At 39.7% G+C, this 22,043-nt stretch overlaps 1 protein-coding gene across 4 annotated transcripts in view; it reads left to right on the top strand.

Moving 5' to 3' along the window:
• Nucleotides 1-22,043, top strand: part of UBXN11 (UBX domain protein 11) — a 29,734-nt gene that overhangs the window by 580 nt on the left and 7,111 nt on the right. Inside the window, exons 1-10 of one of the 4 annotated variants that reach the window (XM_026702556.2) lie at nt 3,485-3,631; nt 4,818-4,911; nt 5,385-5,422; nt 6,124-6,234; nt 6,670-6,770; nt 7,931-7,985; nt 8,294-8,376; nt 9,444-9,558; nt 10,756-10,973; nt 16,926-17,003. In XM_026702556.2, the coding sequence (XP_026558341.1) occupies nt 4,847-4,911; nt 5,385-5,422; nt 6,124-6,234; nt 6,670-6,770; nt 7,931-7,985; nt 8,294-8,376; nt 9,444-9,558; nt 10,756-10,973; nt 16,926-17,003 (864 nt within the window). In that variant the 5' untranslated portion in view covers nt 3,485-3,631; nt 4,818-4,846. The other 3 variants (XM_087939666.1, XM_087939668.1, XM_087939667.1) reach the window with 3 other exon arrangements.

The following is a 22,043-nucleotide window of genomic DNA, read 5'->3' as shown; positions in this document are numbered from 1 at the left end:
CCACAATCCAGTCAGAGCTGAAAAAGCTTCTTGGATGAGAAGTGAAATGTCTTCAAAGAAGAACTAAAAAGTCCAGCTGCCTCTTGAAAAAAGCACATTTGGGATAACCTTAGCTGTTATTATTTTAGGTCCTCTGCCATTGGTGACAGAATTAATGCTTAACAGGGCTGGTCCTATCAATAGGCAGATTGAGGCAGCTACCTGAAGTAGTAGAAATTATTGGATATCAGCAGTAGGGAGGCCCATCTTATTTTTCCGTCTGGAGAATAGAGATGCACATGTGCGATATACAGGTAGTCCACAACTTACCACCATTTATTTGATGACCATTCAAAGTTATAACAACATTTTTTAAATTTGAGCACTTGTGTTTACACTTGTGTTTACAGCAAAAGCACGTAGACTTATATACTGCTTCACAGTGCTTTTGCAGCCCTCTCTAAGCAGTTTACAGAGTCAGCGTATTTGCCCCAACAAGCTGGGTCCTCATTTTACCAACCTCAGAAGGATGGAAGGCTGAGTCAACCTTCAGCAGGTTAGGATCTGATTCCTGGTGTGAGCAGTGAGCTAGTACTGCATTTTAACCACTATGCCGCATCAGTGATCTAGGCCAGTGGTTCTTAACCTTTTTGAAAGAATTCGCCCCCTTGACCCATTAAGGAAGTTATCATCGCCCCCCTCCCCCAACATAACCTCTCAGTCACAACACAGGGAAGTAATTCTTCAATTTATGCAAACACGTTTTTTATTTTCTTTAAAATTGTCATCAGGACATAGCGATGCAAATAATTTATTTCCAGTCTTTTTCCCATATCTCAACTGTGTGAAAAATTCTGATGCCACCCATCACTTTACTCCCAAACTTCATGATACAAGTGTTTCATTATTATCTTATTTATTCAAGACACTTAAATGCAATGACCACTGAAAACAAAATTCAACTGCAAGAAAATGAAATGCCCGAAAATAACAGTAACATTTAATGATTTAATTACAAGTGAATATTAAGATGTAAAAAGATATATAAAAAGGGCATAAGAACAAACTGTAATGCAGGAACTAAGAATTTCAAGACAAAAACTCTGATACTAAATTAAGATTTGAGGAAAATATATATTCATGCACACTGTAAAAAGGCTTAAAAAGACATAAAGAAAATTTTTACAGAACATTTTAAAACACAGTTCAATCCACTAATAGCGAGCAATCTGATGTTTTTGTACGACAGATATACAGCTGTTCACTGTACAAAAAAAGTATCAAAAGTGTCCTCAAAACTTCTCGCTCCATCGCCCCCATATCACCCCCCTTCCGTTCTTTCACCCCTGCATTGCCTCTTTTTGTTCCATTGCCCCCTGAAAAATGAAATCACCCCCTGCGGGGCGATATCGCCCAGGTTAAGAACCACTGCTCTAGGCTAGGGGTCTCCAACCTTGGCAACTTTAAGACTTGTGGACTTCAACTCCCAGAGTTCCTCAGCCAGCTGGCTGAGGAAGTCTGGGAGTTGAAGTCCACAAGTCTTAAATTGCTAAGATTGGCAACCCCTGGCCTAGGCCCTCACCTGATTAACAGTAGGACTATGCATTCTTCAAAAATGATCAGAAGAGTTTCTTCAGAATGCAAGGGGTGTGAATGCAGCACATCTCTAAAGCAGCTGCTTTTTTCAAGCTTCCTCAGAAAAAAAAAAGACACAGATGAATAGATTTATTAATCTGCAGATACTTTAAACAGCTTCTGGGCTAAGGCTTCTGCAGATAGCAAAGGAAATAATCTGAATGATTTTCAAATCATGCTCCCCTCTACTGATATTGACTGTAAATTGGGACGGATCAATAAACCTGAAAAAATGGTTAGAGATTCTATGTTACTTTCAGACCCTTTTAATACCATGGAACCAGTGGTGGGATTCAAATTTTTTAACTACCAGTTCTGTGGGCATGGCTTGGTAGGCATGGCAGGGGAAGGATACTGTAAAATCTCCAGTTAGAAGTAGCATTTGCCGGTTCTCCGAACTACACAAAATTTGCACGACTGGTTCTTCAGAACTGGTCAGAACCTGCTGAATATCACCTCTGCATGGAACTGAAAAATGCCAACAGGAAGACTGCATTTGTCTAACTTGCTTGGGGGCTTCCCCAAGACACTTGATCAACCACTGTGGCAATGCTAGGCTAGATGCTGGTTGTTTGATTTAGCGGAATCTTCTCATTTTCAACTTTTTCTCTTGTCCTTTTTGACTACACAAAAATGGCATACAGATGTGCCAAAACATTTGCTTTAATAAAGTGAATTCATCTATCTTTGTGCTATTCGAAAGTCAGTGCATCAGGAGCAATAGCCAAAACCTTCCTTGAAAGAAAGTCTCTTGTTTACAGCATTGCAGAGAAAACAATACAAAGGCTTGCACAAAGTCAGTCTTAGGAAGAAAAAAAAGATTTTTAAAAGCCACAATGCCACAGATTTATATAAATCCAACGTTATATTTATGGCAGGGTACGTGGGATGAACACACACAAAATGTTTGGCTTTTGGCATTCTCATCTGGGATAGGCAGTTTGGGCTTTCCAGACATTTGGCATTGTATGGGGTAGGATCATCATTGGACAAATCAGTCCAGAATTGTCACTCCAGAGACATACGAGCAGGCTATTTTTATGCTACTTCGGAAGACCCAGCTCTCTGGAAAATGGTCCAATGCTGGGAAAGGTGAAAGGAAACAGAAGAGGGCAACCAGCAGCAAGGTAGAGGTAATTGTGGGGAAGACCCAAAGGATCCCCTTGGCAACATATAATCTTGGAGTAAATCTATCCCTGTGGTTGTTAAGAGCCCACAGTGACTTGATGGCATATTCTCCATCCACTCCATCCATCCATCCATCCATCCATCCATCTACACACACACACACACCTGTTCACTTGTCTATTTGGAAGGGGACAGATGGCGTCCAAGGCTGCATTGATTTCTCTTCCTGGCCCCCTTCCAAAAATAAAACAACAGTGGAGATACAAGTGATGCGAGAGATGCTCCGTTCTCACAACTCTGCCAAAATACATCAAAGAAGAAGCTGAATCCCTATGGAGATTCTCAATCTCAATCATCCAGGCCAGAGGTCTCCAAACTTGGCAACTTTAAGACTTGTGGACTTCAACTCCCAGAATTCTCCAGCCAGCTGGCTGGAGAATTCTGGGAGTTGAAGTCCACAAGTCTTAAAGTTGCCAAGTTTGGGAACCCCTGATCCAGGCCATGGTTGTTCCAAAGGCGCTAAGAAACATGCTAAGAAAAACTGAACTAAAGAAAGCCCAGTTGCCTTTTGAAACGCACTTTTTGGAGAAGCCCAGCTGAACAGGGAAGGCGGTTGACCGAGCTTGGAATGTTGGGAAATGTAGTCTCGGGAAACGCAAACGGGGGTCGGTAGCCTAGGCAACCGCCGGTAAACAAGATGGCGGCGCCTCTCTGAAGCCTCCGGGGGGACTGGTGAGTCCAGGCTGGGAGCGGGAGCCCCCCCGCCCCGCGCGCGCTTCGTTTTCCCACCTGTCCTTGACGAGGTCGCCTCATTCCCGCGAAAGACCTTCAGAAAAATCCCCGGCGCCTCCCCAAACTAGCGGGGCACGTTGGTTCTCATCCCAGCGAGGTGGCTGCCAAGTTTTCAAGACCGTGTGACCGTGCAACAGGGACGGGGGCAATTTAATTGGGGGTGGAGGTGGGGGAGATGGCGATATTCCAACGGACCATGGCAGAAAAGGGCCTTGGAAACTGACTCCTTAGCTAACAGTACCCAGTTGGTGGATTTGCTTAATGTAGTCTGTTCCCATAAAACAGGGATCCCCAAACTTGGCAACTTGAAGCCTTGTGGACTTCAACTCCCAGAATTCTCCAGCCAGCTATGCTGGCTGGAGAATTCTGGGAATTGAAGTCCACAAGGCTTCAAGTTGCCAAGTTTGGAGGCCTCTGCCATAAAACACAGCCTTGACTTCACAAGGCTCAGACCTCGGCTGGGTCCCTGAAAGCATGCGCTGAAGCTGAAATTCCCCCATGCCTTTCTCACCTAGCCTAAGAGGTTGTCTGAACCCAGCCAAGGAATCCCTCTGGCCTTAATAGGGAGCTTCATCTCAGGATAAGGATTTTGCATAAGGCTGATTCTCATTTTCTCCTCTGGGAGCTCTTTGGAGGTGTTGGAGCATTGGGAACCTATGGAAGTTGAGGTCCCACATTTGGTGAGTGCAAGGATGGGGTGGGTTGTATTCGGCTGCAGTGCGGTCCCATGCAAGAGCAAGTCGTAACGTTTTCAAGAAAGGTCAAACATCTTTCCTCAGTTTGGTGCTGATGGGATAAATTTAACTTTAGAATATGTGGATTGCACTGAAATATGTTCCTTATGTGGACTGAAATGGCCTTCCACCTTCTGGCACCCTCCAAATGTGTTGGAATTCAACATCCATCATTCACAGCCAACATAGCTAATAATTCTTCTATTATTTCATAGCTAATAATGATCTAAAGGATGATGGGAGCGGTCATTTCACATATGTAATAACCACCAGACTGGCAAAAGCTGGAATCAAGTCTACCATTTAGTGGGCAGATACTGCTTCAAAAAGAATAGTGCTCGTGTTTATCTTCTGCAGAGACAGTTATACTTCAGGATTGCCCGACACTACTATTAACTCTTTTGCATTCCAGCGTGTATTCATGTGTTGTAATCATGATATAGTTCACCTGAGGATATTTTTTCGCTGTTTTGAGCAAATACAGTATAATTTTACACAATGGTCATACACAATGGTCTCCAAAAGTTTATATCTCTTTTCTCCATCTAGGAATTAAAACTGTGTTCAAGAAACAAAAAATGTCATCTCCCTTCTCTTCTCTCGGCAAGATTCGCAGAATGCCACTTCAGTTGCAGCCAACAGAGTAAGTGAGGGTTTATTGGAGGAAATAATCTAAGTCTGTGGTAGAAAAAAAAATCCCATATTTTGGCTTCCGAATATCACAACAGATAGACAGTCCTACCTCTTTCGAATGACTAAAATGGCCCTTAAGCTTCTTCCATTAGTGAGAGCATTACCTGGGAGAGGTTAAACGTTTCTAATACACTTAGTTTCATTCAGTTTTACTACAGTTTGAAACTATTAGCCATGATGTTTTATATTTTTTAATTTCTTCCTATTTTAATGTTACATATTCCTACAGGAAATCCTAAATTATTGTTTGAGTTATGCATATGGTCTAACTTCCTTAAAAAGAAGAACTAAACCATTCCAAAGAATAAATCGTATGGCAACCCCACAAACGTGATTGCAAATGTGATATATTGACATGATAATTTGAATGAATTTTCCTCTTTATTTTTTAAATTGTTTCTTCCATTTGTTTCTGGATTTTAGGAAAAAGGGAGGACCACCCCCGATAAATATCCAGAATGGTAAATTAACAAAGCTTCATATCTTTTATTTTAAATACATGTTGTAAACATTGTAAGCGTTTCTTATAGTTTAATAAACCATAGGATTATTTTTACATCCCAGATTCATAAAAATTGCTGGTGTTTAAATACCATACCATTAATGTTATATATTTCTATAAAGCTTTTAAAAATCTCCCAGGAAACAATTAAACTATAGAACGCTATGAAAATAACCTTTGGGACATATATAGGAAATATGGAACTAAGAAAGTTCTTGCTTGATTTGACAAATTGGTTTGATCTGATTGTCTTTTACACCCATATAGATGACAATTAGCAAAAGATGGTAGGTGCAATTAATGCTGTTTTAATGTGCTATACAGTTTTCTGAAAAAAATGCTTTGAATCAGTCTTTCACTTTGTTATATCAGTCTGTGTGGGGAAAATGATAACAATTGATACCATGTGGCAATGGATATTTCTTTCTAAACAATAGAGTCCTTGGTGCTTTCTGAGCTTGGTTGTTTTCTTTCAGATGTTTCATTACCCAACTAGGTAACAATATCAGTGCTAGAAGAGCGTGGGACTCTCTCTCTCTCTCTCTTCCTCCCTCCCTCCCTCCCTTCCTCCCTCCTTCCCTCCCTCTCTCTCTCACACAGCAGAATAAAGAGAATATCATAGCTTTGCTCTTGATAATAGTGTATCCCTTTGATTCACAGAAGATGAAGCTGCTATGATGGATGAAATTCTAGGGCCAGGAGCTCAAATTCCAGTACAAATTAATTTGCCTTCTTGCTCAAATGGAGCTACAGCACAATCAACCATTCTTGGTATGAGTCAAAGAATTGGATATAGAATTATGTAGCTGTACTGGGTAATGATAAGCATTTACATTAGTCACTTTAGAATGAGTAAGAGTAAGTTTAATCATAATTCACTGTACAGTTTAAAAAGCTGACTTAATGAGACCCATGTCCCTATGCTAAAAATACTTCGTGGTTCCTGTTAGATTGGGACCACAATTTGAATTCCTAAATTTTGTGTATAGAACAAAACCAAGTAACAGCCCTTCTCCCTGAAATCAGATAGCTTCTCCTCATGAAAGTGGAGATACTGATATAGATAAAGAGCCAATGCAGACAACATAGCAAGTCTTCTGGAAGTATGGCCCATTTTTGAGCAATACAAAGTGCCCTTAAACTGATTGCTACTATGAAGGCTCATCTCCAGATTATCCTCATGTCCTGCTCATTTCATGTCTTCAGGGAATGCTCCCAGTGATATGGAATTGATGACTTCTATGATGCAGAAGATTGCTTCTTTGGAGCGGAAAGTCAAGAGCCAAGCACAAGCAATCCAAGAGAAGGTGACAATACAACCAGTGCAGGAATTGCCCTTGAACTATTTGTAACGGTTCACACTGGAAACTCTTGAAATTTTGTTAATATTTTACTTACCATTTTGTTATTTTAAATTTTTTATGCAATTTTTTTAGGCCAGCTTGTAGCAGATACCTCATTAGGATAAACAGCAAAATTAAGAAGAGTCATGATTACAATAAAAATAGTATAAAACAAGTAATATAATAAGATCAAAACAACACATTAAAAGAGACCAGATGATAATAAATGTAGATAATTTGGCACAGGATGTGCAAAGAAATTTAAAAGATACAATAAAAAGCTCTGTATGCTAAAAGGGCATTACTCTATAGTTGCTCTTACATTGGTATGTTTGGAGTTAATACTCAGAAATGTTTTCTTTGACAGGGCACTTAGGGAAAATTGCAGTCTTAAAAGCTGAATAGATGACTTGAAAAGAGGTACAGGTAGTTCCTTGACTTAAGACTGTAATTAGGACCAGAAATTCAGTTTTATGTTGTTATGGTTATAAGTCAAGGCACCACATAACCAGAAGTAAATTTCTGATTTTTTTTATAGTAGTTGTTAAGCAAACGTGGTTGTTAAGTGAATGGGGCAGTTGTTAAGTGAGGCAATTGTTAAGTGAACCTATTCTTTGAATGGACAGTTTTTGCCATAAACCAGCAAACAATATTGTGAATTAGTCACAGGACTATGGAACACCATGGCTGGTTTTAAATTTGACCGTAGAAGAGCAGGCAGGATTAGCGGGTGGAGTTAAATGTGTCATTAGTTTAGAATACTTACGTGTCCACAAACGCTCCAAGCCTCCTTGAATTCCTTTGACCCTTGTTGAGCACCAGTTTAGTGTGGGCCATTAGTTGACTAAATTCTTGTGTGTGGGCTGCAATAAATCTTTTGTGCTGCAAGTTAATGTATGGGTCCTGATCTTTTGCACTGTCAGGGGGAATAGAAATAGTCAAGGATAGGATAATTTTTCCAATGCAGAAAATGAAATGTGAATAGTAGCAGATGAAAACAGACAGGGGACTAATGTGCTTTCCAAGTTTCAGAAAATTGTCTGGCTCTGTGTCTATAATAATCAAATTGAGTTTGCATTAATATAAAAAGCAACTTGCTTTGACCTTTGCTTTTGGGCTGGCAGAATAAGAAGATCAGAGAACTTGAGGAGCAGATCAAAACCCTTCAGAAGAGAACAGGTAATGTCATATTCCTCTTCCTTTTCTTTTAGTCCTCAACAGCAGGCAGTGACTTGGGAAAGATGGGAAATGCAAAACAAGAGATCATATTTCATCCTTAGCATTAATAGAGAGATGGATTGTAGGACTTTGTAGACTACTAAGAACTGAAACTGATGAAATGTGGAAAAATAATATGAAGAATATATATCCCAAAATAAATTTGTCTTATTTTCTGTTCTGAATCAGAACATTTATTGATTTTTCATTTGGTTTGATATTTAAAAAGAAAAAGGAATTCCAAATTCTTTTTTTCCCCCTCCCTATAGAAAAAACGTCATCAGGGACAACCCGAGTTGAGGAATTGGAAACGTTATGCCTTCAGCTGCAACGTCAGGTTTGGGAAATGGAGGTTAGCTAAATAATAGAAAGAAATAAAATTTTTCCTTTTCCCCTTAGGAATCTGAGCTTTTTCATGAATTCAAGGAAAACTGACAGTTGTTGAACTGGAAAACTAAAGTGTGTCTCATGCAAACAGTAGTGGAAAGAAGATGGGACACACACAAACACCACCCTTTATGCCAGGAGTGTCAAACTTGATTTCATTGAGAGCCACATCAGGGTTATGTCTGACCTTGGGGGGAGGCTGGTGTGTGTGTGTGGCCAGAATGGGTGTGGCCAGCTCAATGTCACTTGTGTCAGGGGTGCCTATGGTGGCTCTGCCAGTGAAAATGGGCTCCTAAGCTCTGTTTTCAGCTGCGATGGCCTCCTTCAGCCCCCTTTGCCAGCAAAAGCAGAGCTCGGGAGTACTGTGAGCTCCATTTTCACTGGTAAAGGCACCATGGTCTGATCCTTTGCTGTTTCCAGGGCAGCCCTGTGGGCCATATCTAAGTACCCCGTGGGCCGGATTCGTTCGACACCCCTGCTTTATGTCATTCTCTGTTGCTATTAAGAAGAGACAGGAAGGACTCTGCATCTGCAGAGGTGGCTTTGTGATTCTCTTCCCAAACAACATTTTAAAATGTATTAAAATTCCCTACGTAAAAATGGCCTTAGTTAATGGCCTTATGAGCCATGGTGGCACAGTGGTTAGAGTGCTGTACTGCAGGCTACTTCTGCTGACTGCTGGCTGCCTGCAATTTGGCAGTTCGAATCTCAGCAGGCTCCAGGTTGACTCAGACTTCCATCCTTCCGAGGTGGGTAAAATGAGGATCCAGACTGTTGGGGGCAATAGGCTGACTCTGTAAACAGCTTAGGGAGGACTGTAAAAGCACTGTGAAGCAGTATATAAGTCTAAGTGCTATTGCTAGTAGTTGACTTTCAGGAAAATTAGTAATTTCAAATTTTAGCAATTTTAATTTTCCTATTCTATCTTGGAATGTACATATGTTGTCATTGCAGATAAAAAGATTAATGTACCAATTAATAACTACTATCAATTTCCTTGTCCCTAACTTTTCTATTCCCTCTCCCATAAAGCTTTTTCTGAATGACTATGGATTGATCTGGGTTGGGGAAGACCCTGATTCTTTGAGAGATCTGGAGTCACAAGAGGAAGAAGAAAGCCTGACATCAAAAACTTTTTGGAAACCAGGTTAACTGGGAGGAATGATTTTCTTTTTTTAAGAAGCATGAAAATATACGTCATCTTTTATTTTAATCTCATTTCTCCCCTTTCTCTATTGATTTGAAGAATAATGAAAGACATACTTTCAGTTTCTTGAAAGAGGAAATAATCTTTTTTTTCTTTGCAAAATTTCATAGAGTAGTTATGTATTTTGATATCTTCTCCCCATCAATGTTCATTATATAATCCTGCTGATACGTCTGTGGCGATTCTCAATTATCCAGGTTATGTTTGTCCGAAAGATGTTTTCAAAAGGCAACTGGACTTCCTTGGGTTTTTTTCCTTGAAGATATTTTGCTACTCATCCAAGAAGTTTCTTCAGTTCTGACTGAATGTTGTCCCCACCCTTCAGTCAGAACTGAAGAAGCTTCTTGGATGAGAGCAAAATGTCTTAAAGGAAAAAACCCAAGAAAGTCCAGTTGCTTTGTGAAAAGCACCTTTGGAACAATCCTGCTGATAGTTAGATTTGTGATAACAAAGAGCAAGACTTTCAGGTGGGTTTTGGAGGAAAGCGTTTGTTGACTGCTCCTATCAAAGCTGATTTGTTTTATATACTAGGAAACAAAAATTGGCCTTTTTAGTCCTCAGGAAATTATTCCATTCATTTTTCTATTCAGATGAGTTTTGAAATTATTTTGCCAGATTTCTAAATATTAAATATTTTATTTATGTTGTTTATAATTAAATTTAATTTTGTGGTTATTTTAATTATATACTTTTAAATTATATTGCAGATCCTTTGGAGGAGGGTGTGCAGTGATAATTATTGTAGAAATTTAGAAAACATTTTTAAAAGCCACAAACATATCTTACTTTTTAGACTGTGCTTTCCCTAGGAGGGAAACATCACTATATCTGTAGCATATGATGAGAAACTTATCAAATAAAACAATGCCTTTGTTATAGAAATGCAGATAATAAAATTCCATTTGTGTGCCACTGTCTACCAAACTATTGCTCCCTCCCCCCAAGGGTATTTAGACTACAGTTCCCAGAATTCATGTCAGGAGGACATCCGGAGGATATCACATTTGGGATTGGAAAGGTTGCATTGGAATGTTGCTTTTGCTTTTGCGAAGATGCAGTTCAAATACTGAGCTTGCACTAAAATTCAGAACTATGCCTTATCTTTGCCTTCTCACAGTCATTTCTCCTTTCGTGTAGGTGAAGCCATCATTTCTGAAACCCCAATCAATTTTGATTTGATTTTCAAGAATCTGAAAGATTTGAATGTGTTAGCTGGAGAAGGTGTGTCCCAAATCAAACACACTACAGGTGGAGCTCGGTTGAAGCGCTTGGATTCGGTTCCGATCACCTTCTATCAGAATGGGATTGTCATGTTCAAAGGGCCTTTCCGGTCCTATGAAGATCCTTCCACAAAGGTAGGGATCAAGCTTCGAAGAAATGAAATTGTTGGCTAGTAGCTAAACTAAGATTATCTGATAGCATTAGCACTGATGATGTTACGGAAATTGGGTAATGACATGTCTGCAAGATAACATCCAAGCTTCTAGAGCACCAAGGACCTCTCATTTCAGCCCTGAGCTAGAAATATTCTGTGGTGACCTGGGGTGTGGCACAAAAGCAACAAAGTCACAAAAGTAGGTAAAGTCCCTTTAATACCTCCAACTTGGCCCCCAATGTCCAGTTATCATTGGCTGGAGAAAAAAAATCTCCCAAGAACAGTTTTTAAAGGGAAGAAATGCCACCCAAACGCAAAGTACATATAAATTATAAATAAAAACCAACACAAACCACGCTGCAGCAATTAACAAGACAGGGCAGGATAAGGAATTGCAGACTTCAAAAGATAATGAAACACACACAGTTGGGAGGACGCCAAGACTTGACAAACAAAGATAATTCATGCTTTGCTTCCAGCAAGGTGCTGTGTGCAATGCCTTTTAAAAATCCTGTTTTCCCAGCTGCAGCTAATGAAGGGAATCAGGGCCTTTTCCTCCCCTGTAACTCACGTAACTAACGTTGCTCCCTTCTCCGTTCCTCCCTGTGTGCTCTTGGATGAAGAGAGGGTGGCCCTGGGTCTTCCTCTGAATGCCCAGCCAGACTGTGCCCTTCCCCAGTTTCCTCTACAGCCACCGGAGCCACACTTCCACTCCCTGTCAGCTGCTCGACCACCCCCTCGGAATCAAATTCCAACAAGGGCATGACATGTTCTCTTTTATTGGAATTTGAGAGTTACTAGTACATGTACAAAATAAAAGTCTTTTGTGACAGTAACATTCTCCCACAACCATCGCCAAGCCCTCTCCCCGTCCTTATATTGTGGCAGAATCTTGTCTTTTAGTGGATCTTTGGGCATTTTGATCATTACATTGGGAAAGACTGACAAAATAAAAAGCTGCAAAGATGCAACAGGCATATGACAAGGTACAATTTGGATTTTACAACAAAGAACAGCAACTAGACAAAATATTACAAGGAAGTGAAAAAAAAAGATTACTAAATTATACAATTGCTTATTGGAATTTAAAATGGAAGAGGAAACGGTTAAGGAGAATGTGGTAATGTGGGCTAAAAATTGCGGTCGTAACATCCACTTAGAACAATGGGAACGAATATGGCAAACCAGCTATAAATTAATGTGATTAATATCATATAAAGAGAATATAAAATGTTCTACCACTGGCACCTTCCACCGGCAAGATTGGCAAAAACGTTTCCCACTATGTCACCCAAAAGCTGGAAGTGCAGTCATAGCCAGGGAACCTATTTTCACATGTGGTGGACATGCCCCAAAGCTCGAAATACTGGTCTAAGATACAGGGATGGTTGGAAGAGATGACAAAATTAAAGATCAAACTCAATCCAGAGACCTTCTTATTGGGAATATCAGAACTATCATGAAGTAAAAAACAACAGCATCTAATACTACACATCGTCACAGCAGCAAGAATAGCCTTTCCCAAAAATTGGAAATTAACAATGGTACCCACAGATCTAGCAGTAATCAACAAAATTTACCAATGCGCAGAAATGATTAGATTAACTATGGTATTAAAAAACAAGGAAATAAAGAAGTATAGTGAAAATAATTAAAGAAATATCATGGAACAACAGAAATAAGGATAAATGTATAGCTATGTTTATATGTATAGTATAGTTATGTATATAGGTGTAGTAGTGTAGTAACACAGAAAAACAAAGTGTATCACGACGATTAATAACATAGATAAGTAAGAAATTAGGAATTAGATTTAATATATTTTTGTAGTAACATGTACACTGTTATGAAAACACTGAAATGTGAGAATGTGATTCTCTTTTTAAAATATTTTTTTCTTGAATAAAAAATAAAAATGAAAAAAATGCCACAAAAAGATGCAACAGGCATAAAAGTATAAAAAGAGATCATTGATTGAAAGACACTGTTCCTGTGGCTCAGGAGAGGTGGAGACTGTGGGTCACATACTCCTTCGATTTTCTTTTTGGTGGCCCAGTGGTTAGAGTGCAGTATTGCAGGCTACTTCTGCTGACTGCTGATTGCCAGCAGTTCAGCTGTTCAAGTCCCACCAGCTCAAGATTGACTCAGCCTTCCAACCTTCCGAGGTCGGTAAAATGAAGACCCAGATTTTGGGGGGCAATAGGCTGACTCTTTAAGCTGCTAAGAGAGGGCTGTAAAAGCATTGTGAAGCGGTATATAAGTGCTATTGCTTAGAGATACTGAAAAACCAAATTCTGCCAATAACTGCTAGGTATCCTGGCTGTTCTGATACTGCTTATCTTCAGTGGCTGCTTAAGGATGAACAGTCCATAACTACAGTGCAGGTTGCTAGATTCTGCACAGGAGCACTGGAGATTTTAATCCACCATAGGTTCTCCTCACACATACGTGCTAGTTGTTTCCGGCTCTAAGGGACAGTGTTCATCTCCATTACAAAGCCGAAGACGTTTCCGTGGTCATGTGGCCAGCATGACTAAATGCCGAAGGTGCACGGAACGCTGTTCCCTTCCCACCAAAGTGGTCCCTATTTTTCCACTTGCATTTTTTACGTGCTTTCGAACTGCTAGGTTGGCAGAAGCTGGGACAAGTAACAGGAGCTCACTCTGTTACGCGGCGCTAGGGATTCGAACCGCCAAACTGCCAACCTTTCTGATCGACAAGCTCAGCCACTTAGCCACTGAGCCACCCTGTCCCCAATCCGCCATAGTTATGTTATATAACAAGTGTGGCAAACCTTTGCGCTGCTTATTTCTTTCCCCTTTAGTATTAAACTGACCACAGGCCACACAGTTTATGGATTGTAATTTTAATATAGTTATGCATGGATAAAAATCCAGACTGGATTTTATCATATATTTTAGTTATTATTTATTATTTTATACTAAAAATTTTAATTGTATATTTACTGAGTGTTTTTATTTGTTCTGGTCTCTGGTCTATGACTGTAATAAAGTTAATTGAATGCAACATTTAGTTGTCAAACTGATGTGGAACCACACTTATTCCATGCTGGGCTTAGGCATACATCTCTGAAAGTTCAGCCTTGGAATAAGCAGTTTCCAACATAAATAGTGCCTGGTGTGTAATTTTGTGTCCCAGAAAGAAGGGTTGTGTAATATTATTGTTGATGATGATGACCATGTTTGAGAGGGAAAACAAAAGAGAATACAGAACTTGGTAGGGAAACATGAAACAAAAAGGAAGCACTGGAGACTCAAAATAGCAGCACAGAAAGGGAAATGGGATAATAAGATATGGAGAAGTTATTGAGAAGAATATTGATTTAGCAACTGTCCAATTAGAGAAAAGAAAAGGAGGATTCCAGCTGAAGCGGATTGGGTAGCCGAAATACTGCAGAAGTTAACAGAAGAGAATAACAGCACAGGGACCTTGGAGGTCTTCCAGTCCAACCCCCTTCTCAAGCAGGAGACCCTAAACCAGTCATGGCTGACCTTTTCAGCACCAAGTGCCCAAAGCGAGCGTGTGCGTATTCCCAAAATGCAATGCATGTGCACCCTGCGCATGTGCCCCTCCCCCACGCATGCACGCGCCACCCTCCGCCTACGCGCACATGGCTCCTGTGTGCGCCCTGCCCAATCACAACTTTCTGCTTTTTCATAATAATATGAAGAAGCCATTTCTAGGACTGAAAAGTTTTTTCTTCTCCCTTAATGGTTCGCTGTTCCGTTCTGAAAGCCAAATCTATCTTCATTTACAGTTAGCCTAGCTGGTGTCCTAGGCCAGAGGCCTCCAAACTTGGCAACTTTAAGACTTGTGGACTTCAACTCTCAGAATTCTGGGCAGTCCACAAGTCTCAAAGTTGCCAATTTTGGGGAGCCCTGTCATAGGCTATTTGAATGCATCACAAATCATGAAAGAGAACTCCTGCTGGGGTACTGATTTTAAAAGGTAATGTGTGGGAAAAAGCACCTTTCCTTTCCACCTGTGGCTTATTTCGCACAATCTGTCTGTCTCTCTCCAGAGACTTCTGAAAACAAGGGTTCCAGTATTGGGATATGGAGCTTTGGCTGAGAGCAAAGCAGGCTTTATTTCTCTTACATTGCCAAATGAGAAATTATAGAAAACAAGGTATTATTACTTCTCATTTGTTTGCCCCTTTCAACTGGAAAGTTTCACGTTTAAACAGCCGAGTCCTGTTGATTCTCATTCTGAAAGGGAGTTGGAGGAAGTGAAAATGAACTGTAAAGTGCCCTCTTGCTGACGACCTTTCTTTTTGAGACAAACACAAGAATCTACATGTTGCCTTCACAGTATTTCAAGTTCATTTATTGGACATCTGCCATGAATGGAAGCTGCTTCTTGTTTTCAGCCTGTTGCAGTTCCCCATCCACAATAACCAAGCTGTCTGGGGTCTTCACCACATGCAAATCCTAGAATTTGGTGTGACATTTAAAGTCTCCCCAGAAAGATATTGCAATGTATACAAATTAAGTCGCTTCTTTCATTTATTTCATTTATTTATTTGTATCCCATTTTTATTACCTTTGCAAATAAGTCAAGGTGTTGAACATATCCAACACATCTCCCTCTTCCTCTTTTCCCCACAACACCCCTGTGAGGTGGGTTGGGCCGAGAGTGTGTGACTCTCAGCCTAACCCAGCTAGCTTTCATGGCCGAGGCAGGACCTGAGTTCATAGTCTCCTGGCTTTCCGTGCCTTGACCACTAGACCAAACTGGCTCTCATATTATTGTTGTCTTACTGTCAGGATTCCGGCAGTTACCCCAATTAAATCATGAGTTGGAAGTTTTGGAGGCCAGACTTCCAAAACTTTAAAAGGATTTATTGGGAGTTAACATGTCCAGCACTGCCTGGGTTTAGCCGACTCTGAGACACATAATTCATTGTCACCCTTGATCCTGGTTTTCCCTCACCCCCTGGGTGTATCATAATTAATATTTTCTAGTGGGACACATCCATAGCCAAGTCATCAATCATGCTCTCCAGTTAGAATTTTGCGTGGCAGAAACTTCGGTCACCTAGTTACTATCTATGAAAACATTGATGGAATGCAAACATTTGCAAACTGCTGCACTGCTCCCCCCTCCCTTTCTGTTGGCGACTAAAAAGACCAGAGAAATATTTTATGAATTGATACTTATGATAAATAAGTTAGTTATTGGCTGAAAATTGTAGTTAAGACGCTTGATGAACTACTCCATTTTATGTCTACCTAGATTTGACATTTTTATATGGAGAAAATATATTCAGTGCTCCCTAGTCCTGTTATCCTGTATTCACCAATTAACAGAGATACTTTCATCCATGTCCTGTTGATACTCAAAATCTAAAAAAAAAAAAAAAAAAAAAACCAGGATGGGGCAGGAGTTTCCTTTGTATTCTGATTTTCTTTCCAGAAGAAAATCTTTGTTCTGTATGCTTAATTTTTTTAAAATTATTACCATTTCTACCAATTCACCTTTAACAGTTGCTAGGCTGACTGGCCTAGCTTTTCCTGGATTTCCACTTAATCACTTTCTAAAAGGGATGTGCACGTTCCACCAGGTACTCAGTATCCAAGGCTAGTTTCAGACTGGGTCACTCATTGGTCTTCTCATGTCCAAGTCTGCATTTCTTGAGATTGCTTGGTTTGTTCTTTTCAATCAGGCTGTTCCCTGTCTGCCATTGCTACTAAATGCAGATGTTCCCACAGAAAATGTTGACCTATTTAATTTCTTTTTTTTTTAATGGTGGGGAACAATAAACATTTTCTGTGTTAACCCCCTGATAAAAAGGGAATACATAAACGGAAATAGATAAGCTGTCAACAGGCAAATAATTGAATTTTTCTCCATTGTGGTTGCTATGTCATTATGGGGGAAATCTAATGAGTTGGTTCTGTTGTGGTTTCAGCATTGCCTGCAAGATATCATGGATGGCTTTTTCCCTTCTGAGCTGCAAAGTCGTTACCCCAATGGTGTCCCATTTCAGGTATATTTTTATAGCTTCCTGTTTTTGAACTCTGGGTTTCTTGTCACTCCAGAATTGAAATTCTGAGGTCATAATGCCTGCAAAAAGATACTCCACTGCAACTTAATACTGTGTTGATTCTGTGGTTTTATGATAACGGATCCGTACAATCAGCACAGCTTCTATGAGGTGTGTTGAAGTGTCACTGACCTATGGATAGAATACTTTCTGGTCAAGTTATTATACCTAATTTTTGTTTCATTCAAACAACAGACAATTGGTTTTTGTTGAATATTTTTGCAAGCTGTGAAAGTTTTTTTTAAATTTTCAGTCTGTTTGAAGAACTGAGAATGCTTCTTGTATCAGAAACTGGAACAATTTTTCTCATAAAACCTTCTTTAAAAGAGCTTAATTGTCATTTCTGTATTTTTGCTTTAAAGCAATTCTATTTATGTTAGGTTTCTTTTTTCCTTTTCCTTCTTAGTTTGCATTTCTTTAAATTTCCTTTTTAAAAATACTGTTTTATTTTTAAAATAAAGATAATAAAATTCAAAAATCATCTACTAGTGGTAGCAATTTCCACTAATTAAAATTAAATTAAAAGGTATTTTCAGTAGGTAAATAGTTTAAGAATACCACTGGATATTTCAGCATCATGAAGGCTGACAAGATCAAATTCTGTTAGAAAAATTAGTTTAGATTCTCATTATGTGACTGAGGGAAGCAACAGAGAAAAAAAAATACTGGAAACATGAAAAGCACATTGGCTCTCAAAAAAAAATCTTTACCAGAGTAATTTACAACAAAGATCAGAATGTATTTTTTTTTTAAAAGCAATAAATAAAAATACAGTTTAACTCTGGAGATTAATAGGATAGTTTCTTTATGAAGAATGGAAAAAAGGTAAACCCACAAGTTGGAAACAAAAAAAGTTAAACAGCAAATAGATTTTTTTTAATTTGAGAAAAGATAAGTACAGTTGAATTGTAGGAATCTGTATAAATTGCCTTCAGTTTCTTAGTGTAATAAATGATCCCTCATCCAAATATGATCTAGGTTTACCAAATGCTTACTCTTTTTTTTTAGATTAGTGAAGATTGGCAAAGTGCTACTGTAGCCTAGCTATACATTTGCCAATTTAACAAAGCAAGCAATGTGAAAGGTAGTTTCTTTGTTTTATAATTATCACAAGATACATACAAATACAATTTTATTTATTGAAATCAAGCCCCAAATAAAAGTAAAATATCATTTGTATACCAAAAGTACAAAAAAGCCTAAAGAGATCCTTTGAAGGTTGTTCATTATATCAAACTCAATGGCTTGCAAACATTAATTGCTGCTGTCCTTCAAAAGCAAAAATCCAGCTTGACCTGGATCAACGAACAATAAAAATATGAAGCTTTTCTGTCTGTGTGCATAAAAGAAGTAATATTGCAACATATATAGGATGAATTTAACAGAACTGGGGCCACGGGGCAAAATTGGCAAGTTATATGTATTTTATTAAACATCCTACATAGAACTGCTGAAGAAAAGATGCTAAACTGACTCTTAAAGAAGTAACTTTATTACAGCTAGGCTGTCCCTCTTGTTACCTGGTGGAGTTTGAAAACAGACCAGTCTCATTGTGTGACCACATAGCTTAGCAACAGTAGTTCTGGCAGTAGCCCCTGGTTACCTTTCTTAAGAAAGAATTGCACAGATTGTGACCACGACTTCCAATTTCTTGCCCGCTTCCTCATTGACTTGTTCCGTGGAAAGCCAATAGGGAAGTTTGCATGATCATGATCACATGACTAGTCATGATCACATGACTATGTCATGTTGTGACAGTCAGGAGTCTGAGCTGGTTGCTTGAGTGCTCCATTTTCAATCACACCACCCACGCCCTCACCCACAATCACTCCAATCCTCCCACATAAACCAGACATGAAACATGGCAAAACTAATTCTACTTTATTGTAAAGCTCTTGCAAATCCAAAGGCCTAAATTTGGCTCCATTTTTGACTACTTGATTTGTTAATGCGGGTCTTTTCCTAAGTTTCTTTCTCTGTTAAGGGGCTGCAGGTTCCTGCCTCTCTTGTCTAATTGTTTCCCCGGTAGCATCTCCTCCTCTCTTTCCCCAATATCATTCTTAACTTCTTACATTCCATCACAGATGCTGCAACAGCTAGAACTTTATGGACTAGTCTAAGTACCACTACATCAGAACTGTGGCAAATCTAAACAGCTTTGGAATGTCCTTGAGTTTTAATTTTATTGGAAAAGCTCCTTCTATATCAGAAGTCTCCAGACTTGGCAACTTTATTTTATTTTTTTTATTTGTCAATTGCTTACAAGATAATAGGTATAAGTAAAAACATAGTTATGAATAAATAGATACATATAAGAAAAATAAAAATATATATAAAAGGAACAATAGGACAGGGACAATAGGCACATTGGTGCGCTTATGCACGCCCCCTACAGACCTCTTAGGAAAGGGGTGAGGGCAATAGTAGACAATCTAAGGTTGAAGTTTTTGGGGTTTGGGGAAAAAAACCACAGAGTCAGGTAAAGTATTCCAGACGTTGACCACTCTGTTGCTGAAGTCGTATTTCCTGCAATCAAGTTTGGTGCGATTAACCTTGAGTTTGTATCTATTGTTTGCTCTTGTGCTGTTATGGTTGAAGCTGAAGTATTCATTGACTTTAAGACTTGTGGACTTCAACTCCCAGAATTGAAGCTCTGCTGGCTGGAGAATTCTGGCAGTTGGAAGTCCACAAGTCTTAAAGTTGCCAAGTCTGGGGACACCTGTTCTATATCATATACAGCTCTATGTGAGCAGAGCTGTGAGCTTTTGAGTTTCCAGTTTAGGGATTGGGAGGGTTTTTATTTTTATTTTATACTGTATTCAGTCTGCATTAAATCTTACTCTGGTCTACAAGATTTGTGTTCCCCATCTCAAAAGGGCAGGAAACCATCCTGTCCATTTTGTTCACAGCAGATTCTGGTAGCCCAGAGAAAACCACTTTGGAGGGGCTCCGTGTGGTCCTGAAATTTTTGGTACCCTGTCCTGCCTTGAACAAAGAAATGTATACGTTACACAAAAGTAGGATTGAAGATCCGAATAATGTCCTAGAACGTGTCTTATTTAACAAATGTACCCCTCCCTGCCTCTTGAAAGACAGTACAGTACATCAAAGAGACGGCACAATTTAGACACTCAGCAAGTTTCAGGCAAGGGAGGAAAATTGTAAGGCCATTTACTGATGCCTGGAATTTATTTTTGAACTTCCTTGAACATATTATCAGCTAGAACATTGCTAGAATAAATAAAACAGGTTGTTTTACTGATCCTTGTTAAGAGATAAGCCTCATTTAGGTAGAGTATTTATGTGCCTCATACCCAAGAGTGTGGGAAAATTTTATTACATTTGTAAACTTTCATTATTTAGAGATGCATGGGAAAGCCTTGTTGAAAAAGGGGAAACGTGGGCCACTGTTTCTAAAACCAGCCCATGTGTACATTGGGCTGGTGACTGCTGAGGAAAACATCTGCTCTTTTATCAGTTGACGGTTGGGGTGTGCGCCCTGAAAATGAATGCTTGGTTAGCTCTAGAGAGGAAATACAGACTGGAGGAAACAGAGAGTAGCAAAGTCACCAATATTCTGGTGCATTCTTGAAGTCTTAGACCAGAGGTCTCCAAACTTGGCAACTTTAAGATTTGTGGACTTCAATTAAGCAAAGCTGGCTGGAGAATTCTGGGAGTTGAAGTCCACAAATCTTAAAGTTGCCAAGTTTGGAGACCTCTGATATAGAAGAAGCTTTTCCAATAAAATTAAAACTCAAGGACATTCCAAGGCTGCTTGGATTTGCCACAGTTCTGAAGTAGTGGTACTTAGACCGGTCCATAAAGCTATGCTGGCTGGAGAATTCTGGGAATTGAAGTCCACAAGTCTTAAAGTTGCCAGGTTTGGGGACCCCTGTCTTAGACTGCAGCTCCTATTATCCCAATATCTCCACTGGATGTAGAGAGCACAGAGTGAGGTCTTTTTTGTAGAAAGGGTTGGTCAGAGGTGCATCAGACCAGCAAACTAAATATTTATTGGGGTCTCTACGATGCAAAGCGATTGTGTCGCTTCTATTTTCATGAATGAGGCTTCCAAGTATGCAGTTCCCCTTCCTCTCAGAATGCAAAGTCGGTCAGCCTGGAATGCCATTCTCCACCAATCCCACTCTCCACCCTCCAGTCAGAGCCGAAGAAGCTTCTTGGATGAGAAGTGAAACGTCTTTTCAAAAGAAAAACCAGAAAGTCCAAAAAGAAAAACCAAAAAGTCCAAAAAGAAAAACCAAAAAAGCCTTTCGAAAAACACCTTTTGGGTGATAGGTTACCCGAAGGGGCCTTTATTGCCAGCTAGGGAAGCAAAAAATGTGGAGGGGGTTTGCACTGAATGCCCAAACCGGAAAGTGTGTGCATGCGTGTGCATGTGTGTGTGCCAGTGCGTGCTTGCCTGGGTTTGGGTCATTTTTTGCCATTTTTGGGGCCGTTTTCAGGCTGTTTGTGGGGTAGTTTTTAGGCCATTTTCAGGCCACAATACCCTGAAAATGGTCTTTTTTTACTCTTTTGGGGGCTGTTTTGGGGGCATTTTCAGGCTGTTTTGGGGGGCATTTTCAGGCCAAAAATAGCCTGAAAACTGCCTGTTTTTGGACCATTTTCAAGTCACTTTTGGGGCCAAAAATATCCTGAAAACTGCCTGTTTTGGGGGGGCATTTTGGGGCACTATGGCACCCGTGAAGATCAGATGGCCAGCACGCATGCCCAAAGAGAGAGTTCTGTGCGCCAGAAAACAGAAAAGCATCCAGGAATGACATGCATGCCCACAGAGAGGGCTCTGTGTGCCACCTCTGGCACATGTGCCATAGGTTTGCCACCACGGAGCTAGTGTGTGTGTGTGTGTGTGTGTGTGTGTGTGATGCAGTTAGTCCTTGACTTATAACCATTCATTTAGCAACCGTTTGAAGTCACAACAGCATTGAAGAAAGTTACTTGTGTGCAAGAGTGGTGAAAGTTACT

This window comes from Pseudonaja textilis, chromosome 10, assembly GCF_049901715.1.
Source record: "Pseudonaja textilis isolate UNSWEBS1 chromosome 10, rPseTex1.2, whole genome shotgun sequence".
NCBI lineage: Eukaryota > Metazoa > Chordata > Lepidosauria > Squamata > Elapidae > Pseudonaja > Pseudonaja textilis.
Note: the sequence above shows the minus strand (reverse complement) of the source record. Positions and strands in the feature narration are given on the sequence as shown.